Source organism: Macrobrachium rosenbergii, chromosome 53 (assembly GCF_040412425.1).
Source record: "Macrobrachium rosenbergii isolate ZJJX-2024 chromosome 53, ASM4041242v1, whole genome shotgun sequence".
Taxonomy (NCBI): Eukaryota; Metazoa; Arthropoda; class Malacostraca; order Decapoda; family Palaemonidae; genus Macrobrachium; species Macrobrachium rosenbergii.
In genome coordinates this window covers 20,987,824-21,005,836 of record NC_089793.1, presented here as the reverse complement: position 1 = coordinate 21,005,836, position 18,013 = coordinate 20,987,824, and the positions used below count along the sequence as shown (strand labels likewise).

General features: G+C 38.2%; 1 protein-coding gene across 2 annotated transcripts in view; it reads right to left on the bottom strand.

Moving 5' to 3' along the window:
• Positions 1-18,013, bottom strand: part of LOC136834347 (glycine receptor subunit alpha-3-like) — a 148,047-nt gene that overhangs the window by 16,084 nt on the left and 113,950 nt on the right. For both annotated transcript variants that reach the window (XM_067096857.1, XM_067096855.1), the window contains exon 4: positions 16,980-17,082. In XM_067096857.1, the coding sequence (XP_066952958.1) occupies positions 16,980-17,082 (103 nt within the window). The remainder of the gene's footprint in view (positions 1-16,979; positions 17,083-18,013) is intronic.

Genomic DNA, 18,013 nt, shown 5'->3' with positions numbered 1-18,013 from the left:
CAGTTCTTTGTTTTTTCTTTATGTGCATGTCGGAATTCTGTGCTTCCAGTGAATGCCCACCTAGAACTATACAAAGATTCAGAAGTGAATAAGCCATTAAGCTCATTAAAATACATAGTTCTATGAAAATGATGACTGAAGAAACCACGTTTAACACTGTATTGCCATTATAGGTATAGTTTTATTTCAGTTTCTTAAGAAATTAATCTGAATTCGCCAATTGCGTCTAAAGTAGCTACTATAAGTCAGTTTCATTCTGGGAACTACAGCAGAATAATGTTGATCTTATTCCTCAGGCAAGTGTGAGAGTGAGTCTCAGGGAAAGGAAATTCTTTCATTCATTTTTAGTTTTCTGTAAAAGGAAACTATTGTGCCGGCTTTGTCTGTCCATCTGCACTTTAGTCTGTCCGCACTTTTCTGTCCACAATTTTTCTGTCCGCCCTCAGATTTTAAAAACTGCTAAGGCTAGAGGGTTGCAAATTGGTATGTTGATCATCCACCCTCCAATCATCAAACATACCAAATTTTAGCCCTCTAGCCTCAGTAGTTTTTATTTTATTGAAGATTAAAGTTAGCCATGATCGTGCTTCTGGCAACTATATAGAACGGGCCACCACCGGGCCGTGGCTGAAAGCCTCATGGGTAGCATTATACCGAGACCACCGAAAGATAATCTATTTTCGGTGGCCTTGATTATACGCTGTAGCGGCTATGCAGAAAACTCGATTGCGCCGAAGACACTTCGGTGCATTTTTTACTTGTTTATTTCGGATTTCAAACATTCTATGAAAATATTTCGTATATATTTTATGCTGATTTTATTTAATGTTGACGAATTCCACGTAATAAGCATATATTTGTTTAGAGAGAGAGGGGAGGAGGGAGAGAGAGATTGAGGGAGATAAAGAAGGAGAGAGGGAGAGAGATTGAGAGAGAGAGAGAGAGAGAGAGAGAGAGAGGGAGGGAAAGAGGGAGGAGGGAGAAGAGGGGAGATAAAGAGGAGAGAGAGAGAGAAGGGGGCCCCAGAGGGGGAGAGAGAGAGAGAGAGGAGAGAAAGAGAGGGAGAGAGAAAGAGAGAGGAGAAAGAAGAAAACAACAGATTTTTAATAAAAAACTGAACTGGAATCGTATGCGTAGAGGCTACCCATTGTCTAAATTACTTTTCACTTCCGTATATAAAAAAAAAAGTTACGTTCCAAATATTTTCCTTCTTTTTTCCCTTTGACCCAGAAAGACACTAAACGATAACGATAAAATCACATTTTCAACGGACATCATAAAATTCTTGTTGGTGATACCGAGCTTTAAATCTATCTTTAAGTCAATGTGTGTGTGTGCGTGTGTGTAGGGAGAACGTTGCGCGAACCCAACAACATATTTTCGTGAGGAAGCAAAAAATGCAAAGAAAAGAAAGACAAAGAGGAAATCACTTAGAAAAGAAAATTGTTCTAAAACTGCAGTCGATGATTGTTTTTTTTTTTTCAAGGGGGACATTCAGAGCGCCTCTTGTATTTGGTAAAGGATCTCATGGCTCTGAAAATGGAATCTCTTTTCGTAGGCTGTGTAAAGTCAATTTTACCCCCAAATCTCATATGCATAGAAAGTAGACTGAAATAAAAATTGCAAGGATAATTTCAAAACGCAAAATGAATACTAATCTCTCTCTCTCTCTCTCTCTCTCTCTCTCTCTCTCTCTCTCTCTCTCTCTCTCTCTCTCTCTCTCTCTTTTCAAGGTGTGCAATCAAGTTAGGGTTTGGGCTGAATTAAGCAAACTCGTCTCTCATAGTTCATCTCTTTAGTGATTGCCTCCCTAAGGAAAATCTTTATAAAGAAAATATTAAAAACATCCCAGTTGTAACATTAAACAAGTAAAAAATGCGCCGAAGTTTCTTCGGCGCAATCGACTTTTCTGTACTGCTTATAATCAAGGCCACAGAAAATAGAGCTACCTGTCGGTGGTCTCGGTATAATGCTGTATGAGCCGCGGTCCATGAAACTTGAACCACGGCCCGGTGGTGGCCAGTCCTACATAGATTCCAGACGCACGACTATGGCTAACTTTAACCTTAAATAAAATAAAAACTACTGAGGCTAGAGGCTGCAAAATTTGGTATGTTCGATGATTGGAGGGTGGATGCGGACGGACAGATTAACATACCAATTTACATCTTGATGGAAAGTACAGCCCTAAACAAATAATGGAAGGGAAAGGATGCTGATAGCCACCCACTGGATAAGGTTCTCCAATATTTATCAAAGTAAAAGGGATGCTGATTACCCCTTGCAAAATGAAACCAGATATCTATAAAAGTTTGCTTTCACCCTGGTCCTGCTTTCACAAAGTCATGGAGACCATCTTCAAACAAGGGAACAATCAAAGCTGCTTAGCATAAGAATCAGTCTCTTACCATATCAGTATAAACAACATGAATCCTAATGTCAAGAATAAACTTGTGATGATCTTTCGATAAAGGTTTTATTGTTGTGTACATTAATACCAAAATTACTGGTCCTCCAGGGATATTTCGATAGGAAGAACATTCGAGGACAATTTTATCCGTATACTTCCACAGCAGTTGTGGAAAACTTGTACAATATGGTTTCCTTATGCCAGTCCAAAGATAAAAGCAAACCGGATTGCGTTCGCTGTGACATTATTTTCTCTTAACTAAATGTGTAATTTAGATGAAATAACAGCATTTTAGTTATGTATATAATAAAAGTGAATGTAACTATGTGAACTTGTGCCCTATAGAAATCAGAACCCCTCGACTGATCTACACAAAATTTTGCACGCGGGCCTCATTTGACCCCAGGAAGGATTTCGTGTGGGTTTTGAAACCCCATAACTCCTGCCTTCTTACCCCTTCCTCGCCCTTCCCCATCCCCCTCCCCTTTGTAATTAATATGGTAAATAAACTCTACGGGATTATAACACATAATTTCATGTACTCGAGACCTTAGGAATATACAGTATTACCGAAAACATGTGATTAATAATTCTGTATCACGATTTGTATTTAGGTTTAGTCGGAGTGTATGTTTAGTTTAGCAGGGGATGTGTTTCGACTAAGGGGGTGTTCAGGTTTAGTGGGGGTGTGTTTAGTTTTAGTTGGGAATGTGTTTAGGTTTAGTGAGGGTGCATTTAGAGTTGAGGGTGCATTTAGGTTTGGGAGGCGGGGTAGGCGTTTAGATTTGGTGGGAGGGGTGTTTTAGGTTTGGTGGACGATGTGTTTAGGTTCTCCGTAGATAAACCAGCTAACCTCCTCGAGCTTCTAGGTGGTGGTTCATCCAATGGGCCACTCTGATGACCGTCCAAATCAGCTTGGGCGCTGAACCACCACTTAGACGCTCGGGGAATTACCTGAGCTACGGAATTGGCCATCTTCAAAATTACGACCGGTTTTCTTATGCCAACAACACGTTTTAAACTTTCATTAAATTTTGTTTAAATTTTTTTACTTCGATATTTATCTTAGTGTTTTTAGTCAGATTGAGAAGGGGAATCGATCAGGCTCTCAAAGCTCTCGTTTTGTATATTTATTTTAATATATATCTACACTTACATAATACCGTATATATATATATATATATATATATATATATAATATGTAATATGTGTGCATGTGTGTGTGTATAATACATTGCACTGTGTGTTTGAGTTACAGATCTGGTACAGCAGCTATGATCGCTGACACCGTATCAGTATAAGTGCTGTAATTGGGCAGACCATTGTAATTTTGGAAATACATCATTTTCCGCATCAAAAGCCGACCCTGCAATATCATCAAAGTATGAAAGGTAATAAACGTCGATCTTATACCTGAAAATTCACAAATACTGAAGTTCTTCGCTTCCAGAATCGATGGTGCTTCGGATTATTCATGAGAATTACTCTACAAATGACGTATTGCTGCAATTTCGATGCAAATCATCTCCGGGAGAGTAATATTCTGGTAACTGGAAATAATTGCAAATTAAATCAGCTAATCACCTGATCCTGATTCCAGCTGATCAGAGTTTCAATGGCTTATGAAAATAAATTTCTATTTTAATTAGTTGTTGGGACAGGGATAATGGCTGATTAAATAGCAGGAATAGATTACAATAGACGCTTATTTTTGTACATGCGGTCCTTAAGATAAAGAATGTTGCCTAACGAAATTTGAGGATTCTATTTTTTTCTGTGAATTTGAATTCTGGTATTCAGTACAAATGCAAAATAATACAGTTCCGGTTAATATATCGCTTTGAATATTTCTTGGAAATAACGCTTCGCAATTTCATTTCTCTCTCAGAACACATTTCCTAGATTAGGTTAGGTTTAACATTATTTTTATATCTCCTATCTGTTTGTTGACAATAGTAATGTCATAGCGATAGAGATCTACAATTACAAATGTTTCGTCATTAAATTATTTCATAATAATTTATGCCTGTATTTACCATGACGGTAGTAGCCTCCAAAACAGGTTTCATAAATGAAGGGTTTTTAATAGTAAGTTAGTTATTGAACAGTGGCCGTATCTTGGATTTGGTTGTAATAACATGCCTATGAGGGATCCAAATATAACGATTCTCTAAAAAATTCAGTCTTCATTCGTTTGTGGACAACTTCATGATGAACTACCTGCAACCATTTTTTTTTCCAAATTATCAGCCACTTTAAGGTACAGAGGTAAAGCAAATCTGTTATCAAAAGGCCTTCTACTCCACAAAATATCCTTCCAGGGAGAGTTCACAAAATACTTTTTGTTCTTGAAGAAAACGGTCATCTTAAAATCCTCCATTATTTAGCAGAGTCTAAGCCCAACGAGTCTTCCAGCCCTTATTCTACTGTGCCAGTGAGGATCATATATTGTAACACATCAAAATAACACTTACTAAGTTGGCGTCTACAACTGACAAAAGCCGAGGACAAAGCTCTCACAGGCTACAACGTTGTCAAATTTCATCTATGATGTCAAGGGATCTGAAGTGCCTAATCGACAGTGATGTGATGAGAGTACAAGAATGCACCATATTTTCCACAGGGTACAATCCCTGGGGGGTAAATTCTGTAATTTTCCCCGCAGATTGAAGGAAAAAACGATAAGGTATAAAAACAAATTAAACCCTGAGCAAGGTTCAGCGAAGGCATAACCTTCACACGCTAAATCTAGTGGCTCTGAATTGGATGTGAAAATCAGATTCTATCGAAAAAGTGGGCAATTTCTTCGCTTGAAGTTTCTTAAGAGTTTTTTCTTATACCCTCAAAAGTTGTTGCATCATACTGAACAGAGGTAAATATTATTTCTTTGTGTATGTTCAGTGCAATAAGCTGATTACAGTGGGTGGCTTGCTGACTACCTGTACAAGAAAATTTACCACCAGATCTGTGCAGAGATAAACTGATCATTTGGAACCTGAACCTTGAATGTTTTAACATGTTCCAGCGCACCAGTGCGGGTCTCAGGGCATAGGATAAAATGCATGATAGTATTTTGCAATAAAGAATAACTTTTCTAGAATATATCTAAGCATGAAAGAGGTTTAAAAACATTTTTTGGCCTTGAATATTGAAAGACTTCCAGCATTTGGTCATGGCTTTCTTTTCGGCATTCAACGAATTTTTTTATTTCAGACAGGGTATTCTGATTTATTTCATTTTAAATGTAATACTTTGAAACAAGCCAATATGAAATGAGGGTAAAAAAATGAAATAATAAATCATATAGGGACCTTAAAGAGCTCATACAACAACAATGGATCCTCTGTTCCTCTAGTATTTTTACCCCCTTTTTGCTTCTTAGTGGGACAGGCTAGACCTAGGTGTCGACAAACACAAAAAGGATGACGTGAAGAGTTCATGGGAACTCTTTATGGCCAAAGATGTCCATCCTTATGAAAACAAGCTGTAACAAAAATCTATAATAATAAAATCCGAATGGATCTTTCTTGTGTGTCCGCCCCGGTTGGGGCAGGGTAGGAAGGGGATCAGGAGGGTAAGGGAGACATGACACATCCACCCTCCTCCTGGAAACCTGTTTGTCCGCCCCCGTTGTGGCAGGATAGGTAGGGGATTGGGAAGGTAGGGGAGACATGACACATCCACCCTCCTCCTGCAAACCTGTTTCCCGTTTGGGGTGAGTGGAGGTAGGGGAGGCATGACGGGCAGCATCGGGTTCCAGCACAGCATAGCGCGCGCCATCAAGCTCGATTTTCTATATTCTTCATAATGTCTGTTGTTGGCTGGCATGCTTCTCGCAAGTGCAAAATTTCAATGCGACGCAAGTATTTGCTCTTATTCAGAACAATAATTTTCTGACTGAAATGTTGATTTTTGGTCTGGACACAGCCTTACTTAATATAAAGAATATTAGTAAGACTTCTGGAATTTCCGGGGTTAAACCGTCTGATAAAAGACATGGGCTATATTTAGACATAGTTTAGAAATGTAGTGATGAATCCTTCTCAGTTAAACAATTACAGTAAATTGAAACGAATTATGGATTCCTCAGAAAAACATTTATTACATCTATTTTATCTAATTGCCCACTCTTCATTACTGAAGCGAAAGATGTAACCTCCTGTATAACACTCTCTTCTCTCCTTTCATCCACCGTTCTTCCGTGCTTGTTCTTCTTTAATAGTTTGCCTGTAACATCTCATTCGTTCTGTCTTCTAACTTCACCGTTTTCATAATGCATTCTTGGAAAATCGTTCCTCTGTCTAGCCTATTTTTAATTGTTTTCTTATGGGAAATTCATCATGTAATTCCTCTTCCCGGTTTCATTCGAAAGTGCTTTGAAGATTCTTTGTATCAGACTTCTAACGCCTTTGGGAGTCAGCCTTGTAATTCACAGAAACTTCTTCTTTATTCTCAACGGCCATTGAAGCCTGGGGTAGCATACGAGTCGTAGCAGTTCAAAGTAATGTTTTCCATTGAAGATTAAAAAGACCATTGGGAACGCTTTAAAAATGAACATTGTAACATCAATTCTGTTGTTGAATTATGGATCCGGAGCAAGTCCTAGGTTCATACAATATTTTATTTTATATTCTTTCCTAGGTTCATACAATATTTTATTTTATTCTTTCCTATCTTCATACACTTGATTTTTTTTCCTACATATTTCTATCCGTCTGTTACCTACATCGTCGTTTTGACAAATATGTTTATGATCTCCACATAAAATATTAATCGTGAAAAAACCGTATTCTCTCTCGAAACCTCAATTCTACATATGCTTACTAGTTTCTGATTTTATATTTTCGATCACAATTTTACGACTTAACGAAAAATTTACATTAATGCAAAAAATCCCTTTTGAAAGGTTGGAGAAGATATAGTGAATATCAGTAATCAAAAGAGTGTATTGATACATACCGAAAAAACACTGCAAAATTTAATATGATAAAATACCATTTACTATTACATAGAACAAACAAAAAGGACAATTAAAAAGTTTGTTTAAAATTAGGAAAAAACTTCCAGGAATAACAATCGTAAATATCGAAACTGTTATCTCCACAAACAAGTTAAGTGAATGTTGCATTAGTACCAGTGTCCTTCTGTCTCCTCACAACATGTAATACTAGATTATGATGAATTTCAGTGAAAATTTGGGAACGTGTGGAACAGAAGTCAAGGAGGGGTTAATGAATTCTGTCTCGTATCCAAATCCGGCAGCATTTTCCCCGAGATATAACCGAGTGCCGGGACCTTTCACTGAAAAACGCGGGACGCCATATCTTAAAAACTAACCATAGAATTTTCTTGATAATAATCTCATTATGTTTCCCACACCCAAATTATCTACCGAATATATTCAATGTTTAACCTAACCTAACCTAATCTAACCTAGGGGCATGGCAAAAAAACCGGGGCTGGTGCATCCGGGCGCAGGTCCTATATGCACTAGTGACGATCTCCTCAGCGTTGTCACCTAGCTGTTGTGGTGGGTTCTTGAGCACCTGAAATTTGCACTTGGGTACCTGTCTCCCACTGGCTGTCGGCCAAGGAAACCGGAGATCAGCGCTAGCCCTATGAGCCTCGCAGAGGCTCAGGAGGACTTCAACTTTAAACTTTGGGAGAAGTTATGAAAGAAAAAGGTATCATATGTGGAGTGTGGGTTCACAATTGTACCCAACTGCCATGGGAGTGCCAGCTATCTCATATTGTAAGGGCATGAATATGAATATGAGCTAAAGATGCTTTATTGGCGATTTGCCCAGCAACATGATTACGGTAGGAATGATGGGCATGATCGTCCTCTTTGATGGTGATGCCCTGTTTCGGTAGATGAGATGTTAGATATTTGGGTATCTGTTCTTACTGGTGCCAGTGATAGATGTTTGAGTCTCACGAAAAGTCCTGATGCCTTCTTAATATTTTCAAGCAGTTTGTTTTCCTCAGGTCATTTTACTCGTGGATAGGTCCCATGAGACTCACTGACATTACCATGACCAAAGAAAATGCTCAAAGCAAAAGCAAGGATGAAGCGAACAAAGCAAAAACGTCTACCCTTTCTTCCCTCTGGTTCTGATATTATGATATTGGAACAATAGAAATACAAGAACAAAGAAGAACATGAAGTTATTATGGAGAGTCATGTCGAGTTGCTGTAATGAATATTTAAAACTGGTTGTGAAGGACAGTGATGTTACCATTTTTTTTAATAAGAAAACTATATCTTTATTAATATTCGAGAGTTTAAATTCAAAAGTATACGAAAGTAAGTAAAACAAATAAATATTTAACCGTTTTAGCAGGTCCGCTGGTATAGTGGCTAGTGTCGTGGCACGCCACTCAGATGTCGCGGGTTTACGTCTCCCCCAGGGCGATGAAAAATCACTGGCTCTGTATCATGATCAGTTACTGCTACAGTGTGGGGTCTGCGGTGGGAGTTTGAAACCAACATTCTTTGAAAGCTTGAACTTCAAGTCAATGGCCCTTGTGTGCTCGTTCCATGTGAATAGGCTTCATCTACTGAAATAATAATAATTCTGCCGGAAGACGAGGTCGTCTTTTTCTCTCGAGAGTTGGAACCTTCTTCAGAGAACATTAAACGGGGAGGACTGCACAAGCAATCACGTAGAGGCAGACCACTGTCAATAAAAATGCGAACTCAGCATGCAGCATCCCACTATATGGAAATTATTAGTCGGCTTCGTGAAGTACAGAGAAGTAGAGATGCATATTATGAGAAGCTAATAGTTGAGCAGGAACCACCCCAGAATCTGGAAGGGCACAGAGGTGTAAAGAGAAGAATATACGTGAATGTCCTAAGCTTAAATTTGAAAACCTTCATGATGTCGAGCCTAGATGATGAGGAATCTTGTTCATAATTACCAAATGAAGAAGTATATAAAGCTACGTAGAGAACCCATAGCTGTGTATTTACATAGAAACAAAATGAAATCCATTAAACTGCAACCCATAAAGCCGTCATGATTGTGGACCCTGGCGAGATCTCTCTTGAACTGCGTTTCCAGTTTCTTCTGGCTGGAGATTGGATAAGAATCCAAAGGTTATCTCTCTCTCTCTCTCTCTCTCTCTCTCTTTGCACAGTATAGCGACCAGCCTCATATACAGTAACTCAGCCATTTCTTTCAAAGTGAAAGAAACTTGAACAAACTTAGAAATTGAAACAAATAACACAAAGCATGTTATAGACTTCAGAGTCCCTACATGGCATTTACTAGGGACAAGGTGTAAGTATTATGATACAGAAAAGATAAACGTATCACAAGAACTAAATTTTCTCTCAGAACACGTTTCTGAAAACGAGAATACTATGCATATATAGACAGGTAGTTCCAAACGAGACGTTGACAATGCATTTTGAGCTGTTTTTCATTAAGTTTTAGCTCAGACTAAGAAAAATTCTAATTTTTAATCATTCTCATAATGCCCTACAAACCTCAGAGAAACTTTGATACCAGTCATCAAATATTAATAGAAATCCTCAAATGTATACTTTTATTAAACCATTGGTGTGTAAGGCATTGGAAGATCAGACCACTTAGCAGAGGATATAGCTACGTACATGCTAAGAAGGATTCTTTTGTTGCACAGGGATACCTTCGCAAGAACCATCAAGAAGAATGAGAAAGCTTGGGCAGTCTCATGGAAGAGATTGGTTAAAAGAACCGCAACGTTTCGAGAACTACCTTATAAATTGTCCTATGCATATCCAGCAACAGGCCAATGCGATAGGAGACTACCATTTGTAATTTGGATTTTTATGGCTATTGCAGTCATAGCCATTCTGTTATGACTGTTTGGTTCCCTTCACTGTAAGCCACCTGCTGAGACTTGAAAGGTCGTGTACTGTCAGAGTTCCTTGGTGATGAGCCTTGTCGCCAGGGTTCTCAAGAAGTACGTGGCAAAAAATCTATGTGGTATTTTTAGGTCTGCGGAGAAATTTTGGTTTCTTAAAAATATATGTTTTATAATCACTCTTTAAATATTAATGATATCAGATGATTTTCGTATGTATGGCATGAGAGCAAAGTATTTATGAATTATGTATGTATGACAAAGTGATCCTCTATCATGATTACAAATTTTCTTGAGTTTTTTAACATAGGTTACCTTCGCTGTTTAGAAGGAATACGCTCTTACATTTCTACAGGGAAAGTTTTCATGCATGCATCCACAATCAAGAAATACACCTTATGAACATTTGAAAAGGTGATTACCTGGAAAGATAAAGTTCAGCACAGGCACAACCGATGTCAGGAGGGACATTTGCAACTACCGAGACAAACAGCCAAACAAGCAAGGGCAAAGCCATGTGTCGCCCTTTGGTAAGCAAACATCCATGCACCCACTAGAGATTCCGAAAAGAAAGTCTCCAAATCTCACTGGATAAAGGTGAATAAAGTCGCCTAATAAAGGCGAAGGGAGATCATCAACCGGAGGAAATGAGGGCTTAACCAACCGTGATGAGAGGGGAGAAAGAGGGAGAGGCCGAGGGGTGCTTATGGAACGGAAGAGGAGAAATACAGGATAAGAACCGGTTACGTCCTAAAGAAAATCCGCGACGTAATTAAGAATGGTCTTAGGGTTGTGAGGGGATGGGAGATCCATTATGAGCTTAGCTTCAGGAGGAACTGAATGAATATCAACCGAGCACAAAAGACACGACGGAGGACCCGTGAAACGATTCAGCACAAAATGAGTTACGTACATTTATAAGCGAGCGCATAAGCTTGTGAATACATAGGATTTTATTGCATAGTGTATAGCTCAAAGCCCAAGATAACCCCATAGTATATCATTTCTCTCTCTCTCTCTCTCTCCTCTCTCTCTCTCTCTCTCTCTCTCTCTCTCTCTCTCTCTCTCTCTCTCGGGTAAATGGAATCCAATTTATCTTTCTCTGAGCGCTCAGCAGGGAACCTCCACTATAGGTTCCCCAAATGGCCATATTTTCAAAATATTTCGTCAACTCGGAATATAGATCACCGAGGTCTGATACTGAAGGCTCTTTTGGATTACGTATATATGCATATAAATGACACGAAAATTAACGTAGAGGTGGCTGGTAGTAAGTAAAAGGGAGAGAGATAAACGCCAATAACAGAGTATTAAAGGGCACCTCGTAGAGCATAACATAAAAAGGTTATTCATTAAAAATATTAATGACAGTGGCATATATATATATAGTAATTATATGAATGGCTGAGCAAAATTACCAAGCCAAAAAAACATTCAAAAATGTTGTTCATTCACACCTTCCGCATTAAAAAAAACTGTTAACCTTCAGAAAGCTGTAAACTTACACAAAGTTTGTTATTTTCGATTCAGTTGTAGAATAAAAGGAACCCATCTTGGCAAAGATTCTGACTATAACGAACTATTTCACCATGATTCTGTTTAACTATGATTCAGTTTGGCGCAGTTCCAAATTTTCACAGGGCTCCTTATGACGATCAGGCTCATCAAAGCAATATGTTCGTTGGTCCTGCTAGATAATCGATATTCAAAGTAGATCTGTAAACATCCTTATTTGCCACAGTTAGTGATAGAAAAACAAAGATTTTTTATCAGTACACAATACATCAAACACTTCTTACTTTTACCTGCGCCGACGACATATATGTTTCTGCTTTAATTTGTTTTTGTGCCTGTTTGATACCCGGTTCACGCAAAAATGTGTGAGTGGATTTTTAGAGGAATTTTTCCAAAGAAAGCCCTGGGGACAAATCATTAGATTTTGAGAGAGATAGGAAGGCAACTTTTCAGAAGTGACCACTGAAGCGAATGGATTGCTCAGCCCTGGCGGAGAGCTGTTGTGTCCAAATGCTCTTGATTATTTACGACTTTTCTTCTGGCATTTTCCATTTCATTAGCGACGTGATCTGCTGTTAAACGATGTCTTCCAATCTGATCCCTCAAAACTTGAATGAAGCAACCACAGGCGTTTTTCATCATATACCTTTTTTCACTTAATTATGAATTGTTTCAATAAAACATATAATTTGCAAAATTTGTCCCGCTGCAGTAATACATCATCTAAAATCCAGTCACATCACTGTCGACGACCCCCTTCATTGAATTTCGAAACCGGTTTTAGTCAAAATAATTCATCATTAAAATTAACAGCAGTGATGAAAATATTGTTCGTATGTATATGATACAAAATAATCCAGGAATAAGTATTAAACTAACAAAAAAAAAGTCAGAATGTCTTACCTCTGCCAACGTCAGGTCACTGTGAGAAGACATTTCTGTCACCCACGAACATTAAGATGTCGGAAACCCAAAGAAATCTAATAGGTTAAGACACTCAGCCTCCAGTCTGAGTTTCTTAGCAGAGATAATGATTACATTTAACTGTCTAAATTTACGGTAATGGCAAGCAGCGTTGTAGTTTATTATGACCGGAATATTATTTTGAAACGATTGTATCTCAGCTTATATAGTCATGAGTAAATCTTTCAAGGAAATCTGCCAGATATAGACTTCCCTTAACTATGCTCCTGATTTAAAAAATAAACCAGTAAAAAAATAAGCCGAAGTTTCTTCGGCTCAATCGAGTTTTCTGTCCGGTGGTGGCCTCAGCCACGGCTCATAAAACTCTCAGCCCCGGCCCCAGAAACTCAGCCACTGTCCAGTGGTGGCCTATGTTGTTGGTAGGTATAGCGCTGCCAGAAGTAAATAAAATAAAAACTACTGAGGCTAGAGGGCTGAAATTTTGTATGTTTGATGATTGGAGTTTGGGTGATCAACATACCAATTTGCGGCCCTCTAGCCTCAGTAGTTTTTAAGACCTGAGGGCGGACGGACAGACAAAGCAGGCACAATAGTTTTCTTTTACAGAAAACTGAAGAGTGAAATATTCCGAGTCAAACAGAACTTCTGAAACGTACATACGAAAGTAACCACCTAATTCATGGTGGAAGGCAGTGTATTCAAAATTCAATGAATAAGACCCTGCCATCTCAAGAATAATATTATAAGTACAGATACATATGAACGTGAAGCGAAAGACATCATCATAAGTCTCATCTCTTTTTGACAGCCTTCCAGGAAAGACTTCGTGGATAGTATCGAAGTTCCTAAGCTGAATCGTCTTCGTATCTGTCAAGGCTGTAGCAAAGTTCAGTCATATTAGGTGAAACTAAATTACCGCATAAAAACTAGTGAAATTATTTTAATCGGCTTACAAAATACCTAAACACCCGGTCAATTAATAAGACAGGACACAGCGTTCATTAGCCAGCAATAAGATGTCAATAACGTCAATGACAATACAATGTTATAAAACATCGTCAACGTCAATGAACACTAATAAATTAAGTAAATTAGTCATATACAGCATATACCTAATTTCTGAAAAATAATCATTAATCAAATTCTCAGAGTACTTAGAATTGTGCAATGAGACATGTTAAATCATACCAACAGCGTTGTGTACTAAGTCTGCATCAGATATAATCGGGTCAAGAACATCTAACTTTTGAGAAGCATCTAATGAAAGTTTTACCAAATGCTGCATGAAAATTAGGGATTGTTCATAAGACCTCGTATATCTATAACAGCAATAAAATCAGTGCAACCCGTTTTAGGTCATTTGCCCTTCCTTAACTCGAATACTGTTCTCCGGTGTGGCTGTCTGCTTCTGCCAGAGATTTATATCTTTTAGATGGAGTGGTTCGTGTTGTTAGGTTTCTGTTTCCTAATGTTAGCGGTTATGACTTGGACCATCGACGGATGGCTCAGGTTTGTCAGTTCTTCTTAAGCTGTGTTTTAACAGAGATCTTTCAAATTCACGATTGATCCCTAATCCCCTTTTTCCTGCCTAGAGCAACCAGATTCACTGAACAGCAGCACCAACGTGCAGTAAATGTGCCTCGCTGTCGAACCTCCCAGAGGTTATTTATTCCTCACACCGTTGGACTGTGGAACAGCCTCCCTGAGGAAGCCGAGTAACTGGAACTTCAGAAGTTCAAGTGGAGATGCAGTGCATTACTACCCTAATACAATATTCCTTGTATTTTAAGAATTTACTTACATTTTTATTTATTTATGTATTTGCTTGTTAAATTATCAGTTTTTTCTAAAAACAGATCTCCTCTTTCTATATTTTTCATTACCTTCTGTTACTTCTTGCGAATGAACACCATATTCTTTTGGAAGTTTCAGTTTCAAGTCAATGGTTCCTTTGGGCTTGCCCATATGAATAGGGTTCGTCTCCTGGATAATTGTAATTCTTCTTCTTTTAACGTGCTTCTTTTTCCCATTTGTATGGGGTAAGCACGATGCCTTCTTTGAAGGACTTTGATTTGGCTTTGGGGTAGACCGTAGTCTCGATCGGCTGCCCTGCCTGTCATAATTCCAGAAAAGGTCGTTCATCAGTGACTCAGCAGTTAATATATGAAAATGACTGTTGCCAATGCTTTGATTTTACGTTTGAAACCACCTGTAACACACACACATGCACACACACACACACATATACATATATATAAACGTGTATATATATGTGTGTATATATACTGTATATATGTATGTGTGTGAATGTGTATATATGTATGAATACTACTCCCCATTCAATCACTAAATTCCATTTCCATACGAACAAAAAGACACAAAAGGTCGCTGAGTGATTTTTTTGAGGTGGGGGTGGGGAAGAGCCAGAGGAAAGTGAGCCGTTCTCTGGAGCCACTTGCATATCATCAGAGGTCCATATATTTCAGTGAACAATATACCAGAGGACCGCGTCTAGTTCTTTTTTTTTTTCGTTTTGGACTCAATGCGCCACGTTTGTACGCATTTTCTATCCATTCTGTATGGTAATTTCTCTCGGGTCCTGAAAAGGAGAATTGCTATCTTTATTTCTTTTATTATTTCCAAATGGTTACGAGTTTGGGGGTGTCGAAACCGTGAATTCGGTTAGAAATGGATCGTTCCTTGTTATAAATATCCAGTAATGGATAAGTATTTGGTTTAGGGGTTCCTTTGAAACAAAAATAAACAAAAATTAAACACGAATAAGCAACAGGGAAGGCATTTGAGGAATAATAACTTTTCTATTTAGTATTACCTTTACGTAACGTGAAAATATGGACTACAACCACATCAAATTGAATCCGGAAACTGTTTGTTGTAGCCAAAACACAAAACACACAAAAAGCAAGTAACAAAATCACTGTAGATCAAACGAACTCCAGCTGCTAGCTTATGCATGACCGATGCAAAGCTTGCAAATCTGGAAAACGGCAACGCGCCCACAGGCATCGTGTTTCGAAACACGTAGGTAAATGAAGTTTGTGTACTTTCAGAATTCCCCCTCTAGGAATAAGAATCAGGGGCTGTGTAAACAAATGCCTTCGTGTAGTCTAGACTAGGAAAAATAAAGAGAAAAGTTGTGAGAAAGTGGTTTCTTAGAGAATGAAAAGTCGAAAGAGTAGAAGAAGCAAATACAGATGTCAAAAGCCTGAACTACTTATGGGATAATCAGTAAAATGAACAAATGCATATGGTCTTTTTTATTAGATGGAATTATTTTTTCCATACATTCCCTTCTTATAATGCGAATTTCTGCCTTCTAGCCCCACTCTTCTCTCCCATGCCGTCAACAATAAATTCAAGGATGAAATGTAGATGGGAGACCTAACGGAAAATGTATGGAATGAGAGAATGATTTTTTCTTCCATTCTATGTATCATCTCAAGCCTAGGGAGACGGAATATTGCATTAAAAGATCTCTGCCCTATTCCGCCCCGGGGGAAGCACGGCTTTGCGGAGATTAAGTACCGTCTTGATTAAAAAACGTTATTGGTAATAGTAAGACTGCGATGTTTCCTTACTAATAAATGAAGACAAGTGGTGATTAAAGGGACGACCGAGGATTCCAAGGTATAACGTCAATGATCCTTCCTTCCGAAAAGTATTCTGTGTGTCATCTGACTGACAGATTTTATGAGCATGTATTTATATGCCTTATCATAAACTTTGTTTCATTAATATCGTTATTAGTAATAGTAGTAGTGGTAGTAGTAGTAGGTAGTAGTAGAAGTAGTAGTAGTAGCGGCAGTAGTGGTTGTGCAACAATACAAGTATTTTTGGAAGACATACAGTAGGTTTAGCATTATAAGAATCAGGCGGATGACACTACTATAATACCATGAGTACAGTACGTAAGCTCGTCTTTTTTTTTTTTTAGCAACGAACAAAATAAAACAATAAAGAATAAAAGTAATAGCGGTTGCCTATTACTGCTACCGAGAACCATCATAAAAATATTGTTCCTGTGTACATCATTCACTCATTTCCAGTGCTGTGTTTTAATCATTTGTTTATTTTTCATAGATGAAATATGGTAAATAATGTGAATATTTTAACATATTTGTTAACAAATTTTAGGTTTTATTACAATACTACCTCATCATCCAATCATATATTCTTTCACCTAATTCACATTTTAGAGCATAACATTCATCATTTGTGAGTTTTAAAAGGTTTCCAGTCATTATCCGCTACTTACCAGTCAGAGGGATGGAATTTCCCAGTAAGGCAACGGCGCTGACCGTGAACTCGAGGCCTGGGTTGTCCCATTCTTGGTGTAAATCTCCGGAGAGCTCCAGCACCTGTCGGTTGAGAGAATAGCCTACATCAGCCAGTATAAACAAACGTTAGCATTTCTTTAGCAAGGAACTCCCGTAAGGGGGTAGTGACGTCAGTCCACCTGAATTGCTGCACTGTAGACATTAGTTAAGGGTCTTTGCAGCGTCCCTTCGGCCCCTAGCTGCAACCTCTTTCATTCCTTTCAAAGTACCTCCGTTCATGTTAACTTTCTTCCATCTGATTTTTCACCTCCTCCAGAAATGGTTTCATGGTGCAACTGTGAGTTTCTCCTCTACACCCTTCTGTCTCCTACTGGTCAAATCCTTTCAGAGCTGGAATGACTCCCATAGGTTCCAGTGCTTACCTTTGGCTGAAATATTATATGATATAAACAAGGAATCCCAGCAAACAGAGCAACAGTGTTGGCGATGGCAAAAATTAATGTCAAAGTGTGAGCAACATTTCACCACCAAACATCCTGTGTTTATTTTCGTGTGCATTGTATGTATTAATTAGTTAAGTTTAGTTAACAAAACTGGTTTCCATTATGATAATTCCATTAAACAGTAGGGCTGAATTTTATTGCAAATCTAAGAATACAAACTTAGAGTCTGGGGCCTTTGAATCAATATTTTAGCCTGTTTGTTCGTGTGCTTGTTCAACGTCATGACGTCATGATGTTCTTGTGGTGTTCTGTATTTTATTATCCAAAACTTATTAATGTTGATCCTACATGCTGTGCAGTTACAGTGATATGAGATGTTTAGTATGTTCGTTATTAGTATACGATCGGAGAGAGAGAGAGAGAGAGAGAGAGAGAGAGAGAGATTAGAAAAAGTTTTTAAAAGTTTCAGAAGATCTGATTAGTCGGTAGTTAAACTTGTGCTGATAATAATATAGAACATAATTATCAGATCCAGACTGTGCCAGAGAGAGAGAGAGAGAGAGGGAGAG